The sequence below is a fragment of the Podarcis filfolensis genome, assembly GCF_964270895.1.
Source record: "Podarcis filfolensis genome assembly, chromosome: 1".
Classification (NCBI taxonomy): domain Eukaryota; kingdom Metazoa; phylum Chordata; class Lepidosauria; order Squamata; family Lacertidae; genus Podarcis; species Podarcis filfolensis.
Window position 1 is genome coordinate 106,148,613 of NC_139604.1, and position 19,638 is coordinate 106,168,250.

The window sequence follows — 19,638 nt, forward strand, 5'->3', positions numbered from 1 at the left end:
AGCTGAAGCGTTTCTGACAATCCCGTATCCAAAGACTTCGGAAACTTCTTCAAGGCGGCGAGGAAGAAGCCAGAGGTGCAATTGTTGCTTTGTCCAGTCTTCAGTCCTTCCTTCTCTCTCTCTTTCAGCTCTGTCCTTCTCAATACCCAGGAAAGATTAACTCCTCTCCATGCGCCAGAGAAAGTTATTATCATTAATGAAGAATTAAAAGGGAGCGATTAATAAAAGGGCCTTATCTGGTAACGAGGAGGAGTCTGGACAATGGGAGGAAGATGGAGAAAATGAAAAACAATAAATATGAAGTGTAAAAGGAGGCGAGTGCTGCTCCTGCTCGTTAGATCACAGCTGCATCTCCTGAGGGGGGAAAGCTCCAAATTGCTAATTACTGCCTCTGAAAAGACCTCTCTCTGATATGTTTGCCGCTGAAAGGCTCCCATTAATGAAGCAGCAATGATGCCGTTTCCCTTTGACTTGCCTTCAATTCCCTCTCTGAGCTTCCTCCCAAGCCGGGAACAATGAGGCCCTAGGAGCTGGCAGCTCCCACAGGCCTCGCAGAGACTAGGCCGGGGGCAGCCGAGTGAGGGGAGCTGAGCCGGCTGTGAAATATGGAGGGGGGAGATAAGGCAAAGACAGAGGAAAGAGGCTCACTCCCAGGAGCCCAGGGAAAATTTGCAGTTATTATGAAGGAGATGAGACAGATTAAAAGCCCTTGTGTTCTGCACTGCCCTTTTATTTAGTGGCTTCATCTCAGAGATGAAAGAAGTTGGAAATGACTTTCTCTGCATTTTGCTGCAAGAAGCTTCATGGCACATTTTTTAAAAAAACTTTATTCCTCCCTTTGTCTCTTGTTCCTTCTATCTTTCTCTTTAACCCCTGAAAGGTTAGCTGAGAAGCACCAGGGGTTGCAGAACATTCACTTAGCCAGAGCAAACCAGCTCATTTTCCCTACCCGAGCTGCTAATAAAAAGTTAGGCCTTCACAGGAAAGCTTAGCTGAGAGAAAGGCTAGCTATGGCCAACGAGGCCTGTCCAAATATACTCACGCCGCTCAGGAGGGCTGAATGGTAAGAAAGATGCAAGCAGATGGCGCCTGTCTTAAAATAAGTACATAAAACATATAATATTTACTAGGAAAAAAACCTATTGCAAATAGACACTGTTTTGTACATTTGTAATATAGTATTGGCAAATCATATGAATGCAAAGGACTGGGAATGTAGTGGAAGAATAAATGTAATAATTAGGTGTGCCATTTTCAAAGTGGTTGGGTAAATGTATATGAAATACATCAGAAGCAGGAAATCAGTTAGGGAGGCAATAAGGCTAACTGACAAAAGTGCAGAAGTGTTATTGAGGCAACATAGGAAAATTAGAAGCTAAATGAAGTCTTCGCACTTCATTTAGGAGGAAGTGCAAAGGGATGGCCACATCTGAGGTTCCTTCTTTTCTTTCTGGCAGTGTATCTAAAGAACCTAATACAGTGGTACCTTGGGTTAAGAACTTGGTTCGTTCTGGAGGTCCGTTCTTAACCTGAAACTGTTCTTAACCTGAAGCACCACTTTAGCCAATGGGGCCTCCTGCTGCTGCTGCGCTGCCGGAGCACGATTTCTGTTCTCATCCTGAAGTAAAGTTCTTAATCCGAGGTAATATTTCTGGGTTAGCGGAGTCTGTAACCTGAAGTGTCTGTAACCTGAAGCGTATGTAACCCGAGGTACCACTGTACTGTAGTGATGATAAAGGATGCACTTCTGGAGTTTAAAAAAAAAGCCAATTCAAAAAGTGAGAAGTCGCCAGATGTTGACACATTTTCTGAAACAGTAATTATTATTCTCTGGGGAAGGGCATCCAAGTCAATATAACAGAATTTACCTGTCCTAAAGGTCACTAGTCACCCAGGGAACCACAATAAATTCATCCAAGTCAAATTAAATGGCTAGCTTGCTTTACAGCCTGAAATACAAAATGTTTGCTTGAATACTTAATTCTAATAATGGGTTTGATTTGGTGGTACTAGGCCTAGGAACCTGCTTCTGAAATATGTCTTTGGTACTGGAACCTGAAGCCATTTTTAGAAGTGAAGAACTCTTAGCCTTTCTCACAACACAGTCCAGGACAGTCTTTACCTGTTTTAAAAGATGGTACCCAGGAGAAGTATAAACTGGGAAATACTTCGGTATATCTTAATGCTGCTATCTGGGATAGATTTGTGTCACCAAGGAAACCTGTGTAACCTATGTCTCATATGCATTATCTAGAATTAATTTTATCTGCATATGCAAGCAGGCTGGACAAGTGAAGCTCTGAACATGTTAGAGCAGGGCTTGTCATCCTGGTCTCTACTGCCCATTAGTGGGCGTTTCAGGATTCTAGGTGGGCGGTAGGGGGTTCTACGGCATAAGCTGAATTCTCCTTCCATTGAGATCTAGTGGACGGTAAGGAAATGTTTACCATCAAAAAAGAAGCATTACTGGGTGGTAGGTATAAAAAGGTTGACTACCCCTGTGTTAGCGTTTCTGTTCCTCAAAAATGAGTCCTCTCAGCCAGATTTCCTCTCTTCCACACATTATCTATTATTATTATTTGGAGAGCCAGTGTGGTGTAGTGGTTAAGAGCGGTAGTCTCGTAATCTGGGGAACTGGGTTCGCGTCTCTGCTCCTCCACATGCAGCTGCTGTGTGACCTTGGGCCAGTCACACTTCTTGGAAGTCTCTCAGCCTCACTCACCTCACAGAGTGTTTGTTGTGGGGGAGGAAGGGAAAGGAGAATGTTAGCTGCTTTGAGACTCCTTAAAGGGAGTGAAAGGCAGGATATCAAATCCAAACTCTTCTTCTATCTGAATCTGTGGATATAACTTCTTCACTTACCCATGATTTAAGCTGTGTAATCTTAATATGACAGACTGGGGGAGAGCATATGGGGCCACAATGACCACTGAAGTTATGATTTCTATGCACAGGTCAAGATAGGAAGGAAAAGAGAGTCCAAACAAAGGATCTGCCAAAGCACAAATCTTAAGTGAATCAATACAAGAATGTCAGAACTTCAATATGGAGAAATGTTACTTTCAGTCATATAAAGGCTAGAGGTCAGAGAACTACTCACTGGTATTTTCATAAATAAGAACTTCATAAACTGTGGCAAGACACTGTATACACTAGTAAATCAGGCAGGTGAACTGAAGGTTAGAGGCATAGATGTACTGTAGGTCACTTGACTTGATTTCTACACACAATATGGTTCCCCAACATGATGTTGCTAAATGGGTCCATGTGGAAATATGCAGCGTGGGGGTGAAATTCAGTAGATTGGTTTTAGCTATAGCAACATAAGCAAGGGCCTGACGCATGGCAGATATGCCCTGCAAAAGAGGGCAGAACCAATAGCCACATAAGGGGTAGTTCCTGTAGTCCAGAAGGGTCAATAAGGTATTGCATAAGTTAGAGGTGCCATAGCTGCGTATGTGGTGGGCAAGCACAGGTTACTGCCATTAGTACAAGAATGTTAGTAGCTACCCTTGTGCAAATGCACGGATTCAGGTCCCAGAATCACAGTCCTGATGTTATTATTCCTGGACCAAAGAGCAGGTAGGATTGGGGCACCGAGTATTTAGTTTGTTCCTCACAACCTAATCATCATCATCATTTATTATTTGTACCCCGCCCATCCGGCAGAGTTTCCCCAGCCACTCTGGGCGGCTCCAAACAGATTAAAAACAGAATAAAACATCAAACATTAAAAACTTCCCTAAACAGGGCTGCCTTCAAGTGTCTTCTAAACGTCAGATAGCTCTCTGGAAAGAGTGCTGCCTTCACTGAATTGTCAGGAAGCAAATGTCATATTTAGCCATTCTTATTACAATGTGGTCGGAGGATTTCTATGGTTCTATGAAGGGATTGGGCATGAGATTAGTCACTTATATGGAAATCACTCCACGAGAAACAGCTTTGACGTGCACCCTGGATAATAGGGTCATTCTCACCTTCTAAGACAATTCCATAATAAAAAGTCTATAGTTTTTATGTGATTATAATATATATATATTTGTCTAAAGTCGTCCATATCCATTTTGTATCCTTGATATTTGCAGATGTTCACGGTTCATGTGTTTTAACATTATATTCCTGTAGTATGGGGATTAACAGCAGGACAACAAAAGTGGATTTTGTGAGCCCTTATAGTTGCCACCACTGTATGGTTTGAGTACCTCATTGCCCTTGCTACATTTGAACATATTTTATACAAATTCCAATTTTGTGTGGATACCTATCTGGACATTTTGGAAGGCTTATATCAATTTTATGTAAATTGTTAATGGTTACTGTATTGCTAATGGGAGCTGATTGGTTTTTGCCCAGGCTGTCACATTTTCTTTCTTTGTTAAATTTGTTACAAAAAATAATTAAAAATAAATAAAAGTGTATCCAGTTCACCAATTCCATGTGAATACCACCAAATAAAGTGATAAACTGCTTCACAACTCGGGGCATTCTAATGCAGCCATCACCCATCTAGCGCCTTTTTGATATTTCAGACTACAACGCCAGTCCAAATGGGTAATGATCAAGCATGATGGGAGCTGCAGTCCAAAATCCTTGAGCAGCCTGTTGCATTTCCATGCAGGCCAATAAGGAATGTCTTTCCCTTCCTCTTTGGCAAGCGGGCTGTCCCCACCCCATGCTAGTGCACTCACTTGCCTGCATGGAATTCCTTATTGCCAATGGTTAGTAGGTGACTCATTAAACACAAGGCTGACTTCCCACCATCTTTTCGTACAGTCATGCTGGCTAAGAGTGCAGTTCTACAGTGGGGGAGGAAGTGTGGTATCCCTCACCTGTTCCAAGACGTGATTGTTTTCACTGCCCCCATGTTATTATACTCTGCTCTACATCAATTCCAATCTTCTCATAATTGTGTAGACTAAACTCACCATTCTAAACTTAAAGTTTGTGCTGAATGCGTGGGGTAACTTCTTTATTAATGCCTTTTCTCTACTGAATCCAAGGTGATGTACACCCCCCCCCCATTATTCTCAAAACAGCTCTGTGGTATATGTTAGACTGAGGGTAACTTGCCCAAGGTCACTCAAGGAGCTCCATAACTGAATGGGGATTCGTTAAATATATAAAGCCCCACATAAAGAACAATACCAACTTATTCTACATAGGTGGAAAAGACAAGAGCCTGACTGAATGCAATAGTCTGCGCTGGAAACAAAATCTAAAGTGAAAGAACCAGAGTCCTGATGTTCTGACTTCTGGCAGCAGATGTACGGAACAATTAATTTTTTTTGCAGTCAAGCAGGTCTAGTCAGTGCCTGCATAGAAGTCTGCTCTGTACCCAGATCTGAGTATCCATGAGGAGGAAAAACACAATATAAATGGAACAAAGACAAAAAGGGACCGCTTGGGCTGATGCTCACTTTGCATAGGACATCTAAGCACAAAATACACGCGTACCTTCTGAATTGCAAAAGAGGCAAGCGCGTAAAATACGACGTTTGCCTCTCTCTTTACTAACGTAGTCTGAAGGAGCAAAAACGAGAACCTCGTGGCATCTTAAAACTTATTATGGCACAAGCTTTCGTCCTTTTCATCAGACGGGAAAATAAAGCCTCGGGGAGGACCAAAAATGCTTTCCACCTCGCCACCGATCTGGACACGCGGGTGGCGTGTTTTGTCCTTGGGACCCAACACGCAGTTGCTGGGAGTGCATAAGCCCTTCTCGAGAAGGACAGAGCCCCACCTCTCTCACAGGGGGATGCTGCTGGGCTGGGATGCCGCTTTCCAGCTCCCCGCGGAAGCCACCCCAAGGATGTCTGGACATGACGGGCAAGTGGGGAAGACGAGGAAACCCGCTCAGCGCCGTCCCCTCCTCCTCCCGCCTCAGCCGAGGCATTGCGGCGTCCGAGAGAGAGCAAGAGAGAGAGACGCAGCCGGTCAGGGGCGTGACGTCACCCCTTCTGCAAGGGAAGGAAGTGACGTTTCGACCCCCACCCGTTCGCCCGCAGGTCCCCGCTCCGAGAACCGGAAGTGGCGTGTGGAACGGACTCGGCGCCGAGTTGGAGAGGCCTACGGAAGAGGCGGCTGTGGTGAGGGGTGGATGAGGCCTGAGAGGCCGTCGCGGGAGCCGGGTAAGCCGTCGGAAGGGGCCGGGGGCGAAGTCTCCGGAAGGCGAGGCCGAGCTGCGGAAACGGGCAAGGGAGGGGGGGGAGGCCGGCCGGGCTGGTTAGAGCGAAGAGGCCCTTGGTGCTCCAGGGGAGGCAGCCCGAGCAGGCGGGCGGGGTGCGGTGGTTGTTTACGGAGGCGGCCGCCGCGCAGGGAAGACTGTTGGGCTCCGGTCGAGTCCGCCCATCTCGCCGTCCCGTCGACGCAGGCAGAGACACGAGGACAATAGGCCCCTTCCCTATTGTTGCTCGCCATTCGCTGGTATTCGGTGCCATCCTGCTGAAGGGGGAGGCAGCTTCTGAAGGAGAAGGTAAGCAGGGAAGTAGCTGGTGTTGCCTGCATTGGCTGTCAGCGGCCATCGTCCTGGGTTTCAGGCAGGTGTCCTTGCTAGGGAGCGAACCTGGGGCTGCCTGCCTGTTAGGGTTCAGGCAGCAGTTGGGATAAGAATGAGGGTTAGGAAAAAGGAATAGCCTCTCCTGTTTCCATTCTCTCACCAAACGCTAATGCAAAGTGGCAGGCCGGGTGAAATGGATGTAAGAGCAAGGAGGTGTCTTATTAGGCAAGTTAGGAGCAGCGTTGCAAACCGAAAATTATTTCTTGACTTGTCCCTTGTAACAGGTTTGCTAGCCTTCTCTTTTTTGATAATGTATGTGGTATGCTTTATGGATGGTCACGTACATGTAGTGATAGAAATGGTTCTAAAGACTACAGGGTGCCAGATGGGATCACAATCCCACCACACACTTCCTCAAAGCAGCTTAGGGTGGTGAACATGGTTTCACTTCACTTATTCTTGTAGCGAACCCATAGGATATATTAGACTGAGATGTGATAACTCTTGTTGTGTACAGTACTTCATCCAGGTTACTCGTACATATAGCCGAAATGGTTTCGTAAGGCTCCTTGGGCCGTAGTTCCTACTTGTCTTGGAGAGATAGAACAGAGCTTTTCTTTCCTGTGTGTTGTTTTTGGGGTTAGTTTTCTTTCCCCATGTTTTCTTAAGTAGAAAAGTAGTCTTGGTGTGTGCATGAGGCAAAGTACACTTCAGTACCTTTAGCTGGAAAGGTGAAGCATTTTTAAAAAGGCAAGCCACAATTGTGGTATATAATCAAAAACAGTTTTTGGTAGATGTGCATTGGTTACTAGGCTGAATGTACATGATGTGAATTTTATGTTATAACATGACGGCTAGTTCTAATTGTTTACTTTTATTTTGGCAGACATTGCCCATGGATGAATTGGTGCATGATTTGGCCTCAGCCCTTGAGCAGACTTCTGAACAGAACAAGCTGGATGAGCTGTGGGAAGAAATGACTCTTAGCCCAAGGCAGCAGCGACGGCAGCTTCGCAAAAGGCGGGGACGCAAACGCCGTTCAGACCTAACACACCAAGCAGAGCATGCTTGTTGCTACAGTGGAGCATCTGAATCCAGCCTGGATGAAGTTGTTGAGGACTGCCGGGAAGTGCTGACTGCTAACTTCAGTGACTCAGATGACATGGCAGTAGCCAAACGCCATCCAACGCTCAGTGCAACTCTGAGAAGTAAGCAGCACTCGTGGCACGAGTCAGACTCATTCACTGAGAATGCACCTTGCCGGCCACTAAGGCGCCGTCGAAAAGTTAAGCGTGTGACTTCAGAGGTGGCTGCTAGCCTCCAGCAAAAACTCAGAGTATCTGAATGGAGTTATGAGAAGGGTTGCAGGTTCAAATCTGCTAAGAAGCAGCGCTTGTCACGTTGGAAGGAGAATGCTCCTTGGACATCATCAAGCCGAGGACTTTGTGAGTCAGCAGAGACGAGAGCCTTCCTCAACAAAGGGGGAAGAAATGAGAGGATGGAATGTGAAGCAGATGAACAGAAACAAGGCTCTGATGAAAACATGTCAGAATGGTGAGATGTCTAGGCCTTTCTTTTGTATCATGTAGCTGTGTAGTGCATATTGCTATAACATACTGTATTTCATTTGACAAGCTGTGAACTACTTGGAGCAAAATCTTACAAAGAAAGGGCATACAAATTAATGGTACATGCTGATGATTGCAGTAGAGTTGTGAATAATAGAAAGGGACTCCAAGGGTCATCTAGTCCAACCCCCTGCAGTGTAGGAATGTCAACTAAAGCAACCAAGACAAATGACCATCACACCTCTGCTTTAAAACCCGTCCACAACCTCACAAGAAATAGAACCAGTGTAGAAATGGAGCCTTTAATGTTTTGATTTTTTTTTTAGTAGCAATTGTGTTCTTTCCAGGCAGGACATTAGCTGAGTTCTTGCATTAATTTATATCACAATCCTGTGCTTATATACTCAGAAGTAAGTTCCACTGTGTTCAATGGAACCTACTTTCTAGAAGATGTTTAGGATTGCAGTTCAAAGCTTTGTGCTGTCAAATGCTTTTGTTGCCATTTGTAAGGCAGACACAGGCATGTTTTGGAGGGACAATAGTAAAATTGTAGCCAACCAATGTTCATAGGAACAATAAATTTGTACTTCTATTAGTAGGGCTAACAAAATTGATTCAGGTCTTTTAGACTTGCTGAGTATATCTTAACTTCCTTTTGGTAACGCTAATTAGATTTTTCTTTGTAGTGCTTGATTCTAACTAAAACACCATGCTGAATCACCACCTTAGTTGCTGCATTCCATGGCTTGTTAAATACTAGACTTATCAGACCACCCACTTGTTTCCCTCTTTGTTGTTCACTTATTTTCTCCTTTGACGGGCAGTTTGTTTGGTGATAGCCTGAAGTAGCTCTTGAGAGCCCGGTTGAGCTAATGTATTAGAGGTTGCGGGGGGGGGGGGGGGAATCCCTACTCCTAGAAGGCAAGTGACAGAGACAGAGTGTCAGCCTCCCCCACCTCCTTTAGCCCAGCCTGACCTTCTGCACCCCCTCTGTGCCTCTTGTTTTCTTATTTTTATAGAAAATCAATATCCTTCCTGACACAAACAATAGCTCAGGAGCAGAACTAAATGGGGGAGAGCTGAGATCTGTCCATCACCTCTCAATTTAACTCTTCCAGGCTATTTAATTATAGGCATGCTTTGCTCCAGGTGTTTGCAACAGTGCAATTGCTAAATGAGGGCCATTTTAACAAAAGATTGGATGATCAATAACACTCTATAGCAGTAGCTTGTCGGATCAATAGCATTCATTATTTTGTGGTTAAAGTAAGTAGCCTCCATTGTAACTGGAGGTCATTAATCAGTGCTTACTGGACTGCAAGGCCTATACTAAAGGATAGTGTGCTTTGCCATCGGTGTGCAGGTTGAAGAAACTCTGGTTTCCTTGCATGAACCTTTGGGCTGAAGCTACAGTAAGATATATAATTCTGTAGACTGTAACAACCATCTAGTGATTTATTAGTTTAGTTTAGTTCCGCCACCGTACCTTGGGAATTTGGAGTAGGTGATGGTGCTTCTAAAACAGAGTGTTATATATAAAATGTAAAAGAAATACAATACGAACTCCTGACAACATGCCCAAACAAGAAGGCCTTGGTTCGAAGATTCCCCAACACTGTCAAGTGTTAGAAATCCATATATATAAGCTAATTACCAAATGGCACCTTAAACCTAGGTTGTGGTTGCAGCCACAGAATGTCTAGGTGCCATTTTTTTGTGGGGTTTATGTGTAATTTACTATTGTTGTTACTCATTTCTATACCGCTTTATATTTGAAAGAAAAAAATCTCGAAGCGCTTTTCAGCATATTAAAACATCGAATAAAACAATGCAGAATAAAACAAATAAAAGTTTCAAGGAAAATATTTCAGATCCTTCTCTTAAGTGACATTTTGCTTTCCCTATACTGTATTTATTTACCTACTTAAATTTTATATAGCTGCTCCATAGTAGAAGTGCTCTAGGAAGCCTCTTTAACAAAAGACTGGTATTGAGCTGATGTCAGGCATTATGTTCCCCATTCCTGTGTGTAATACATTTGCATTTCCTGGATATATTACAAATGATGATGCAAATTTGGAGTGGTATTTCTTATAGCTCAGACTATAGTGGTTAAGAGTGTCAGAATAGAACCTTGGAGATCAGGGTTCAAATCCCCACTCAGTCATGAAGCTCACTGGGTGACCTTGGGCCAGTTATAGCCTCTTAACCCTCCTCGCGAGATCATTGTAAGGATTCTGAGGATGGGGTGAACCATGTACTCCTTGGAGAAAAAGGTGGGATATAAATGCACTTAATAAAGCATTTCTGCTTACCTGCTTAAGAAAGTTGGGAGTCAGCCAGATGGAGAAGTCATTTGCCAATCTGGCATCCAGAGATCTCCACATAGTTGCAGTTGGACCCACTTCTGTAACAAAATGCACCAGTCATCTTTTGTTATTGTATTTGTATTCCACGCTTCATTAAAATAGGCCAAAATGAAAGTTTAACTTAACAACAATCCTGAAAGGCGGATTATATACACAGTAACTTGTGCAAGTAACCCAGTGAAGTTCATGGCTGCATGCAGCCTTGCAAATAAGTGTATAGTGGTACCTTGGTTTAAGAACAGCTTAGTTTATGAACAACTTGGATTAAGAACCCTGCAAACCCAGAAGTAGGTGTTTAGGTTTGTGAACTTTGCCTTTGAAGCAGAACATGTTTTGCTTCCTGTTGAGTGTGTTCCATTTGTAAATTGAGTCCCCCACTGCCATGGGAAAGTACACCTTGGCTTAAGAACGCTTTGGTTTAAGAACAGACTTCCGGAACGGATTAAATTCGCGAACCACTGTTCATGTTACTTGTAAATGTTACTTGTTACCTTTTTTAAAAAAAGCCAGTTTGGGCATATGTTCCTACTTTGTAGCATGGCTGACTTGCCAGACTGCTCTGTCTGGAGGCTGATTTTAATTCACTGCAGATGACCAGATGAATGACTAGAAGTTTGTGAGCAGGAATTCTTCTACCCTGGGTTCATTAGTTATCTGTTTGTTAAATTTATATCCCATCTGTCCTCCCAAGAGCACTTAGCTTACTGTATTATCTTGAGTTGTTTACAAGAAACTGAGTTGTATTCAACAAAGTTGTCCTGTTTGTGCAAAACTTCTTCTGTAACTGCTCTTTTCCTCCCCCACCATGTCCCCCCCAAATCTATTCTGGGAATTTCTCCCAACTCCCTGAAGCAGATTAGGGGGTGGATGGGGAGAGGAAGATGTAGGGGAAATTCTGTTGCACAAATGGGACTACTTCATTGGATAAAATCCTGAGAGGCTCCTGATTATAACTTTTATATTCATTTTGTAAAATAATACTTTATGAAAGTGAAAGAAAGCAGAATAGTTGACAGGGTATTGTCTAAATGTCTGTTTGGTACTGAGAATTGTTTACTTGACATACAATGAATAGCTATGGAGCTTCAGAAATAATCAAATTATTTTGCATTTTAATGAAATCAATAGGCAAAGAAAGTTAATCACTGTACATACACCGCTATCCTGTAAGAAATGTAAGTCCCTTTTCCAACTGCATCTTCTTATCCATCAGATTTTGTCAATGGTGTCCCTTTGTTCTAGTTAACTAATCTAATACTCATCTGCTGGTTAAAATTCAAGTTTCATCAGTTAGAGTGACAAAATGACTGTAAGGCTGAGAAATTCTGTAATGTTGCCACTGCTCATAAAACATGTCTCATATCATCATTCACTTTGCCTTGCAAACACCCAATCAGTTGTTCTCATTTTCTTTGTACTCTTAATTATTCTGTAACAGATTGCTGGCATGTCTGAAGGAGAATATAATTTCATTCCCTGCAGTTATTTTTCTTCGAATACATCTTCTTATTTGCTCATTGTGTCATGATTGAACAGTGCCAAATAACTGCAGAACCAACATTCTTCATTCCATGACTATTGAAGGAAGTATGTAGAACTGCCTTTGAACACTTCTTGAAAGCTAGTAACTGAGAGCAGCACACTAAACGGAGTGTATTTCACCAGTTCTGAAGCAACTTCACTGGTTTCGGGGCAAAATAGAAAATGCTGATTTAAGCATTTAAGATCTAGCTACCCGAAGGACCATTTTCTGCTGCATGAGACTGCTCAAAGGCTATTATTTTTATTGGATGTCACCCTCCGAGTCTCCCCAAAGCACTCATGCATACTTTGAAGCTAGATGGGCAGCAGCCAGAAAAAGGACTTTCCTAGTGTCAAGTCTGACGTCTTTGCTGGCACCATGTGAAGACCCTTTTTTATTTGCCCAGGCCTACAATAACTGGTTTTATTGCAGGGATAGCCAACATGATGTTTTGAACTACAAGTCCCATGAAACCTGACAATTGACCATGTTGGCTTGGGGCCTGGGGCTGATGGGAACTGTAGTCCGAACCATCTGAAAGGCACCATGTTGACTACTACTATTTTCTTGATTCTTCTGGTTTTTATTTGCTGTTATGCTCTGCTGTTTCTTGTAGTTTAGATCATGAAATGTAATGCGTTCCAAGTGAATTTTGTGCTTGTCTTTTCCAATGCACCACAATAATTGAATTGTTCTAATTCTAGTATTAAATCCCCACATACAAATTTAGTGTTCTTGGAAGCCAGTCATTTTACAAATATCTATATTACTTATTTTCAAGTTGAACTTTGGTGCTCAGGGGAGCACCATCTCTTAATAGAATTGCAGTGACCAAATTGAAAGCCTGGTGTAATTGGCAGCTACTTATGTGCTTCATATAATTCTTTTTTATAAGACATGATGCCATTTGAAAGAGAGGCTAAAATATTGTGTTATGTCACTGGAACAGGCCAATAGTCCAGCATCTTGTTCCAGTGGCCAAACAGATGCCTGTGGGAAGCACACAAGCAGGACGTGAAAGCAGCAGCACCCTGTCTACCTGTGATTCCCAGAAAACTGGTATTCAGAAACATACTACTTTTGACAGTGGAGGTGTTAATACACAGTATTACCATTGTGTTAATTGGCACACATTAACAATTTTTATCTTGTATTTTCATATTGTGAACCGCCCTTCCTGTACAAATTTAATTTATAATAATAATAACATTTACTCTCCCATAATTGGGTAACTGAAACACCTGTTTGCTTACCCTCTCCTGGTTTCTTTCTTAGTAAAATAGCATCTGCAGGAATATTAATCAATGTCTCTAAACTAATTTGCTTTTTAGGATTACTATATATCAAAATCCTTTATAAGATTCATATGTGATACTCATCTAAATTGATAGGCCACCACTGTGCTGCTCATTTAAGTGTCTCCTGACATCCCATGTGTGGGTCAACCAGGCTGTAAAGATGAATAAAGCAATACCATTATTGTGTGCTGTCTAGAAAGTGCTTTGAGACCCTCCTGCAGTGAAGAGTTTTTTGCAAAGTGGATTATATCAATTGCATTTGTGCTTAATTTTCTCTGTTCTCTTTTCAGTGAAACCAGTAGTGTGTGCAGCAGTAGTGACACTGGCCTTTTTACCAATGATGAAGGTCGCCAAGGTAACTATATTCTTATGTTTCTCTTCTTTGATTTTATGCTTAAAGTATTTATACATTTATTTATTTATTAAATTTGCATACTGCCCTTCATCTGAAGATAACAGGGCTGTTCACAACTTCAAAATACAAAATGAGAACACAAAGTGCATAATAAAACAAAAACAAACCAATAACACACCCACCCAACACATTTAAAGGGCTATAGAATGTTAATCAGCCAAAGGCCTAGTTATAGAGAAACGTTTTTGTCTGGCGCCTAAAGATATGTAATGAAGACACCCAGCTGAGGCTCCCTGGGGAGAGCAGTCTACAAATGAAGAACCACCACCAAAAAGGCCTGTTCTCATGGAGGAGGCACTTGAAGAAGGTCCTTGGATGATAATCGCAGACTAAAGCTTATTCTGTAATAAATGTGTTAGTCTTTAAGCTGCTACAAGACTTTCTGTTAATTTAGATCATGACTCTTGTTCAGTATCAAAACAGTCCTTTTTTGTTCCTTTCTAAATCATAATAAAACTGTAGAGCTAGCAGAGAATATTTAGCAGCATCCATGTTGAGAAATATAGAATATTAGAAATATATGGCCAACTGCTCTCAGCACTGTGCTTTTTTGATGTGTAAGGATGAAGTAGAAAAGACCACTACTCAGAGTTAATGTCCTAATTAGGTAAGTGTTAGACAATAGGAGTACCAGAGAATATTGGGTTTCATGTATTCTTAATTGGTCTTGTAGAGAGAAAATGGTATGCCTTTTCTAAATGCTTATGTTTTGTTTTTGGTTTTGTTCAGTAAACTTGTAATTGTTCTTCTGTTGCAACAAATCTATGCCTTCCTTCAAAGCAGTGGTTTTCTCATGGGGCAGTTGCATTGTCTCAGCACTGAAATACTGTGTGTATTTGAGAAAATGTGACCCCCCCCATTTGTGAGTCTTGTTTGGATCCCCCCCCCCAGTTTTTTGAAGGCTGAGGGGTCTTCCTCTAGTTTTCAAATTCAGGTTGATTTTTTTTTTACAACGTATATATAGTTGTATAATAAGAATTATTAGTTGTTGCATTAGTTGTTTCCGTGTCACCTTTAAAGGTAGCCCTACATAGAGTGTATCATAAAGCTGTGCAGTTGCTAATAAAATATTTCTTGCCATAGACAACGAGTTAACAATTAAACGTGTTCTTGTGCTCAAACATAAAGGACAAATTCACCTTGGAACACAAACAATAACGTTCAGACATTTTGTAATACATGTAGGATAAAGTTCTGCGTTCTGGGTACATGAACAAACATGATGGTTTTAGCAAGGAATATTCATACAAGTGAATGCTGCTTATTTCATTCTTATAGCTTGAAGAGAACCAACAGTGTTCAAATGATGTTGATTTTTGGAGTGTTGGATCAGCTTTTTCCTTTTCTTTCAGGTGATGATGAACAGAGCGATTGGTTCTATGAGGGAGAATGTGTCTCAGGATTTACGGTCCCTAACCTCCTGCCCAAATGGGGAACTGACCGCCAGTCTGACATGGAACGAATGGATTCCAGCCTTGAAAAAATCTCAGATCCAACATTCCTTCTGCCCTCTCGGCCAGCTACGAGAGGTGAGATTCTCAATAAATGTTGTGGAGATAGTTGACACAGTTGAAATGCTTGCGGTTTTGTGTGAGCAGACTCCTCCTTCCTTTTCCTGCTTGTAGCTTCTAAAATCTGCTGGGGGTGGGGCTCTGGAGATGATTTGGAGCTAGAAGGGGAGGAGTGGGGGAGAGAGGTTGTGCAAGTGGAGGTTCATTGTGCAGTCAGACAGACACTGTATGTCAGTCAGATTCCTTAATAGATGTGTGAAATTTGTCAGTCACCATGTAGCTGAGAAGCAAATACTAATTTATTGTGGATAAATGCAGGCTGACTTACAGGAAGGTGTTCTGACTATGTATGATTATGCCTATTATCCTAAGTAGCTTGGTCAATACCTTCAACTTTCAGTGCTCTTAGTGTGAGAATACTACTCACCCAGCATGCATTGCAACAGTGTCAGAAGAGGGTGCTTTAACCCATGCTGCCTTCTTGCCATATGGCTATGGTCACTCTTCAGATAGGTTATGTAAATAGAGAGAAATACAGAGAGCATAATAGCATGCCCAAGCTCAATATTGTAGGTAGATTTGGAAATTGGAATGCAGTCTAGTTTCTTGTTTCTGTATTACAACGAACTGTTTATTGTGGTCTTTGTTTTGATAGTGTTCTGTCTTCAGCGTTCTCTTCTTTCCTCTCCCCACCCAGGGTTTCATGCCCGCTTGAACCGTCTTCCCAGTGTTCCTACCCGCTGCCTCAGGAAGGGCCGTAGGAGGCTGGTGAGCAAGGTATTGCTTTTTTTGAGAATAGTAATTTGTTGGTGACTGCTGCATCACTTGCAGGAGATCTACCTGCAGCTGAAAGTGGACCATGCAACAATTTGCCCAGCCACATTTTCCATCTTTGACCTGTTTTCAATTTGGGGTTTCAGTTCGGGGTTGTATGTTCCTACTTGTGATTTTTTTGCCCCAGTCCACTTTTTGTGTTGTCTCCACCTTTAACTCTGTCCACCTGTAGCAGAGAGTCACAGAATCAGAAAACTGGGGAATCAGAAAACCAGATAATAAAATAATCATTAGGAGCTGGAACCCTTCCAATACATATTATTTAATACTTATTATTAAAGACAGAAAATAAAGCTTTGATTGTTTATGATGGTTCCAACCAAAGCAGGAACATGTATATAATTTGACTGCAGGTTTTTTTATGGTTGCTTAGCTGGAGAAAGTAGAATAAATAAAAAATGCAAGCACTCCAAGAAAACCAGAAGTGCACTCCTTGAAGCAGGAGACACAAGTTGAAACATGATCCTGCAGGGGTAGGCAGGGAAAGAAGGAAAGGAGGTAGAAGCAGACCACTCCCAATGCCTCTCCCAGGAAAGAGCATGAAATCCTGTTCAGGAGCTATTTTACAACTGGTTCAGAAGAGGAACAAATTTATCTTTGGGTTTTTCTTGGATTGACATTTGGTCCGATTCAGCAGTAAACAGCAGGTTTTCCTGGGGAAAATGGTGGGACAAAATACCGTCTCGGACCCTTGACAATAGATCGATAAAAAATACTTGAGCAAATCACAGGACAAACAAAAGTTTGAATGGGCCTTAAATTTGCTTCATGTGTTGACGTATGTCAAAACTTCTTAGCTACTTGCAAATAGTCATGGTAAAGCTAATTTTAAGAAGTCAGTAAGCTTCAGGAAACTAAACAATAGGACAGTGCTGAGGAAAGGAGGGTGGCTGGCTATAAAAGTGCAGTATTATTATTATTATTATTATTATTATTATTATTATTATTATTATTATTTATACCCCGCCCATCTGGTTGGGTTTCCCCAGACACTCTGGGTGGCTTCCAACTGAATATTAAAAACAATACAGAACTGGAAGAGCCAGTTGTAAGGTGCAAGGAAGGAATCCCTGAAATGCAGTATTCTTAGCTGGGTGGAAGATTTTGTAATACGTAGTCACTGGTATGTGGTGTGGAACGTGTGTTGTGTTTAAATGCTGAAAGGTAAAGGCTGTTGACTGCAGGGCTTCTGGTTTTGAGTTATGCATCATAAGCATTTGTATGGTAAAGCTGGAGTTCTGCAACCTCTGCTTTCTAAGCTTTAAGGGGCAGGTTGAATATAGTTTGCAGAGTTTGTTGTGGGAAGCTGGACCCTTGAAATAGTTTACTCACCTGGAGCTCTCGCTGAAGGAAAATTAATCCTTGTCTGAGTGGAAGTTGGAAGCTCTGTGGGTTGGATTCAGGCATCTCCCTCTGTAAACATAATTCCTTGTGTTTTTGGACAGGACTTTGATGTAGACTCTTCTGGAGGCAGAGTGAGGCAGGGTGTATCCATTTTAGCCAATTTCCTCTTGTACCACTTCCAACACTGGAGTGTAGGGTCTCCCAAACCTGCATAGCAGATATTTGGAGAGATGCACAAAGGGAAGGGAGAATGGGCAAAAGTTGCTTCTCGCCTTCTGGAATTTGTAAAATTCCACTCAATGTAACTCCAGATCTAGTCCTGTGCATTGGGGGTTTGTGCTCATAAAGCCTATATGTTAACTGGTTCATCTGTATAGGAGAGTGGTGCCCCTTCCTTTTTTGTTCTCTGTCTTTGACAGATTTTTCACACCCCACCTCTATTAATCTTGCTAAGTTAAATACTGTTGAATTGCAGATTTAGTTGTGGTGAATACAGTGCCTTTGACTAGGCCACTGGTAAGAGCCTAGGGCCCTAAGCTTTTAGGAGGCACTTCTAATGAACCAAAATAAGAATAATATTTACTTGTTTAATTTATCTTCATCACCTTAAAGGGATCTATGTCATTTGCAGTGGAGGTCACTGCTCTCCCTCCCCCATTCTCTTCTAAATTGTAATAATAAATAATGAGTTTCATTCAAAGCTCCCCGCCAGCGAGCTGCTAATTACCCAAAGTACGGCTTGTAATTTACACAGTAATAAACCGTAAATTTAAACATTACGGCACTTTAAGTTAATAATTTCTCTACTGTAACAAATAGCCTATCTTTCACCCCTGCTGCTGCTTCCCCACAAACCTTGCATGTGATAGTGTTCAGAGTTCCTGGCCATAAGCTACCCATTGATGATCAGATCCTGATCCCAATCAATTTGTTCTGTGTGGCAAGCAACCTCATGCACAGAACTGTGAGTATATGCAACCACAGGACACTGAGCTGAGTTTCTGAAAGCTATTTTATCTACTAAGAACATACCATTACCCTCTCTGTCTTGGGTACCTTTGCTTTTATTCATGTGAAATAATAAGTCTGGGGGTACCAGAAATGACTGCAAGCTGCCTCATGTGATTAATCACTTGTGAGGGATGGGTAATGTTTCAGATCGGAGGGCTGATCTTGGATGAGTGACCACATTTCTTATATTCTAATCCAGTCCTAGGTGTTTGTTGTTTTACATGCACAAACAAGAGCAGACTAATCAGTTTTTATATGGGACTTGCACATTTACTCAAGATTGTTAAGTAGTTCTGGTTAACACAGGTAGAACATGATGTGACATATATACACTTTAAAAAACCCCCCACACACAGCACCACTGAAGCACTTCAGCATCTGTTGACCCTAATGAACTGGAGCAGAAAATAAGTGAATTAAGACTCTTGTGGCTTTAGGTCAGAGCTTTTAAATAACCAAGATCAAAGCGGGTGGTCTTAAACGTTCCTTTCCTGCTTCCCTAAACAGAGCAGAAAAAATGCAAGCCAATGAAAGAAACACAGAAGGAACTTGAAGCAAGAGGAAATAAAATCCTCCTCACTTTCTGCACAATAACTTTAATAGGGATAGTGAATGTATGAAACTTTAACATGTTCATGTGAATGTTTGAGATTTTATCTAGGAGTAAAATTTCCTGTTCTTAAATCACTCCCAGCAATATTCAGACTGAATCCATCTTGTTCTTGAGACATTGACCATACTGGGACTTCTAGCTATAAGCTTATTGGACAGTTCAGCAATATTTTGGCCCTTCTGGATAACTATGTCATAGGAAACAGAGAGACAGTGTTAGTTCTATGCAGTGTAGGAAACATGAATTTCCATTACATTTTTCTCTTATCAGCATGAAGGTTACTACTACTACTACTACTACTACTACTAATTTATTATTTATACACCACCCATCTAGCTGCGTTTCCCCACTCTGGGCGGCTTCCAACAAAATATTAAAAATACATTAAAACATCAGTCATTAAAAACTTTCGTAAACAGGGCTGCCTTCAGATATTAACTTCTTGCAAGGCTGCTGGAGTCACACTTCTTGATTGCTCAGAGGGTAATGCATTTATTCTGACCCCATGTGAACAAGAATGCACTGTCTTATGAGTGTGCCATGTGTGTCTGTGCTGCCTGATTTTTGGAGGGAGGGTGCCTGAGGCTCATATTGCATGTGATAGCAGAGACCTAGTTTTAAGAGCATATGGGGCACATCGGTGAGAGGAACCAAACC

The 19,638-nt window shown here is 42.0% G+C and overlaps 1 protein-coding gene and 1 long non-coding RNA gene across 12 annotated transcripts in view; both read left to right on the forward strand.

Moving 5' to 3' along the window:
- The window catches only part of LOC310766653, a 331,293-nt gene that overhangs the window by 20,650 nt on the left and 291,005 nt on the right, over positions 1-19,638 (forward strand). The gene's annotated exons all lie outside the window — the stretch shown is intronic.
- The window catches only part of GPATCH2L (G-patch domain containing 2 like), a 33,521-nt gene continuing 19,881 nt past the window's right edge, over positions 5,999-19,638 (forward strand). For 7 of the 11 annotated variants that reach the window (XR_014549017.1, XR_014549018.1, XR_014549019.1 and 4 more), the window contains exons 1-5: positions 5,999-6,128; positions 7,383-8,050; positions 13,544-13,608; positions 15,021-15,197; positions 15,877-15,956. Coding sequence is in view for 1 of the 11 variants with exons in the window: in XM_083617451.1 (XP_083473577.1) it covers positions 7,392-8,050; positions 13,544-13,608; positions 15,021-15,197; positions 15,877-15,956 (981 nt within the window). In the remaining 10 variants the exon portion in view is untranslated. Of the gene's footprint in view, positions 6,473-7,382; positions 8,051-13,543; positions 13,609-15,020; positions 15,198-15,876; positions 15,957-19,638 lie in introns of all 11 variants that reach the window. The other 4 variants (XR_014549023.1, XR_014549024.1, XR_014549025.1 and 1 more) reach the window with 2 other exon arrangements.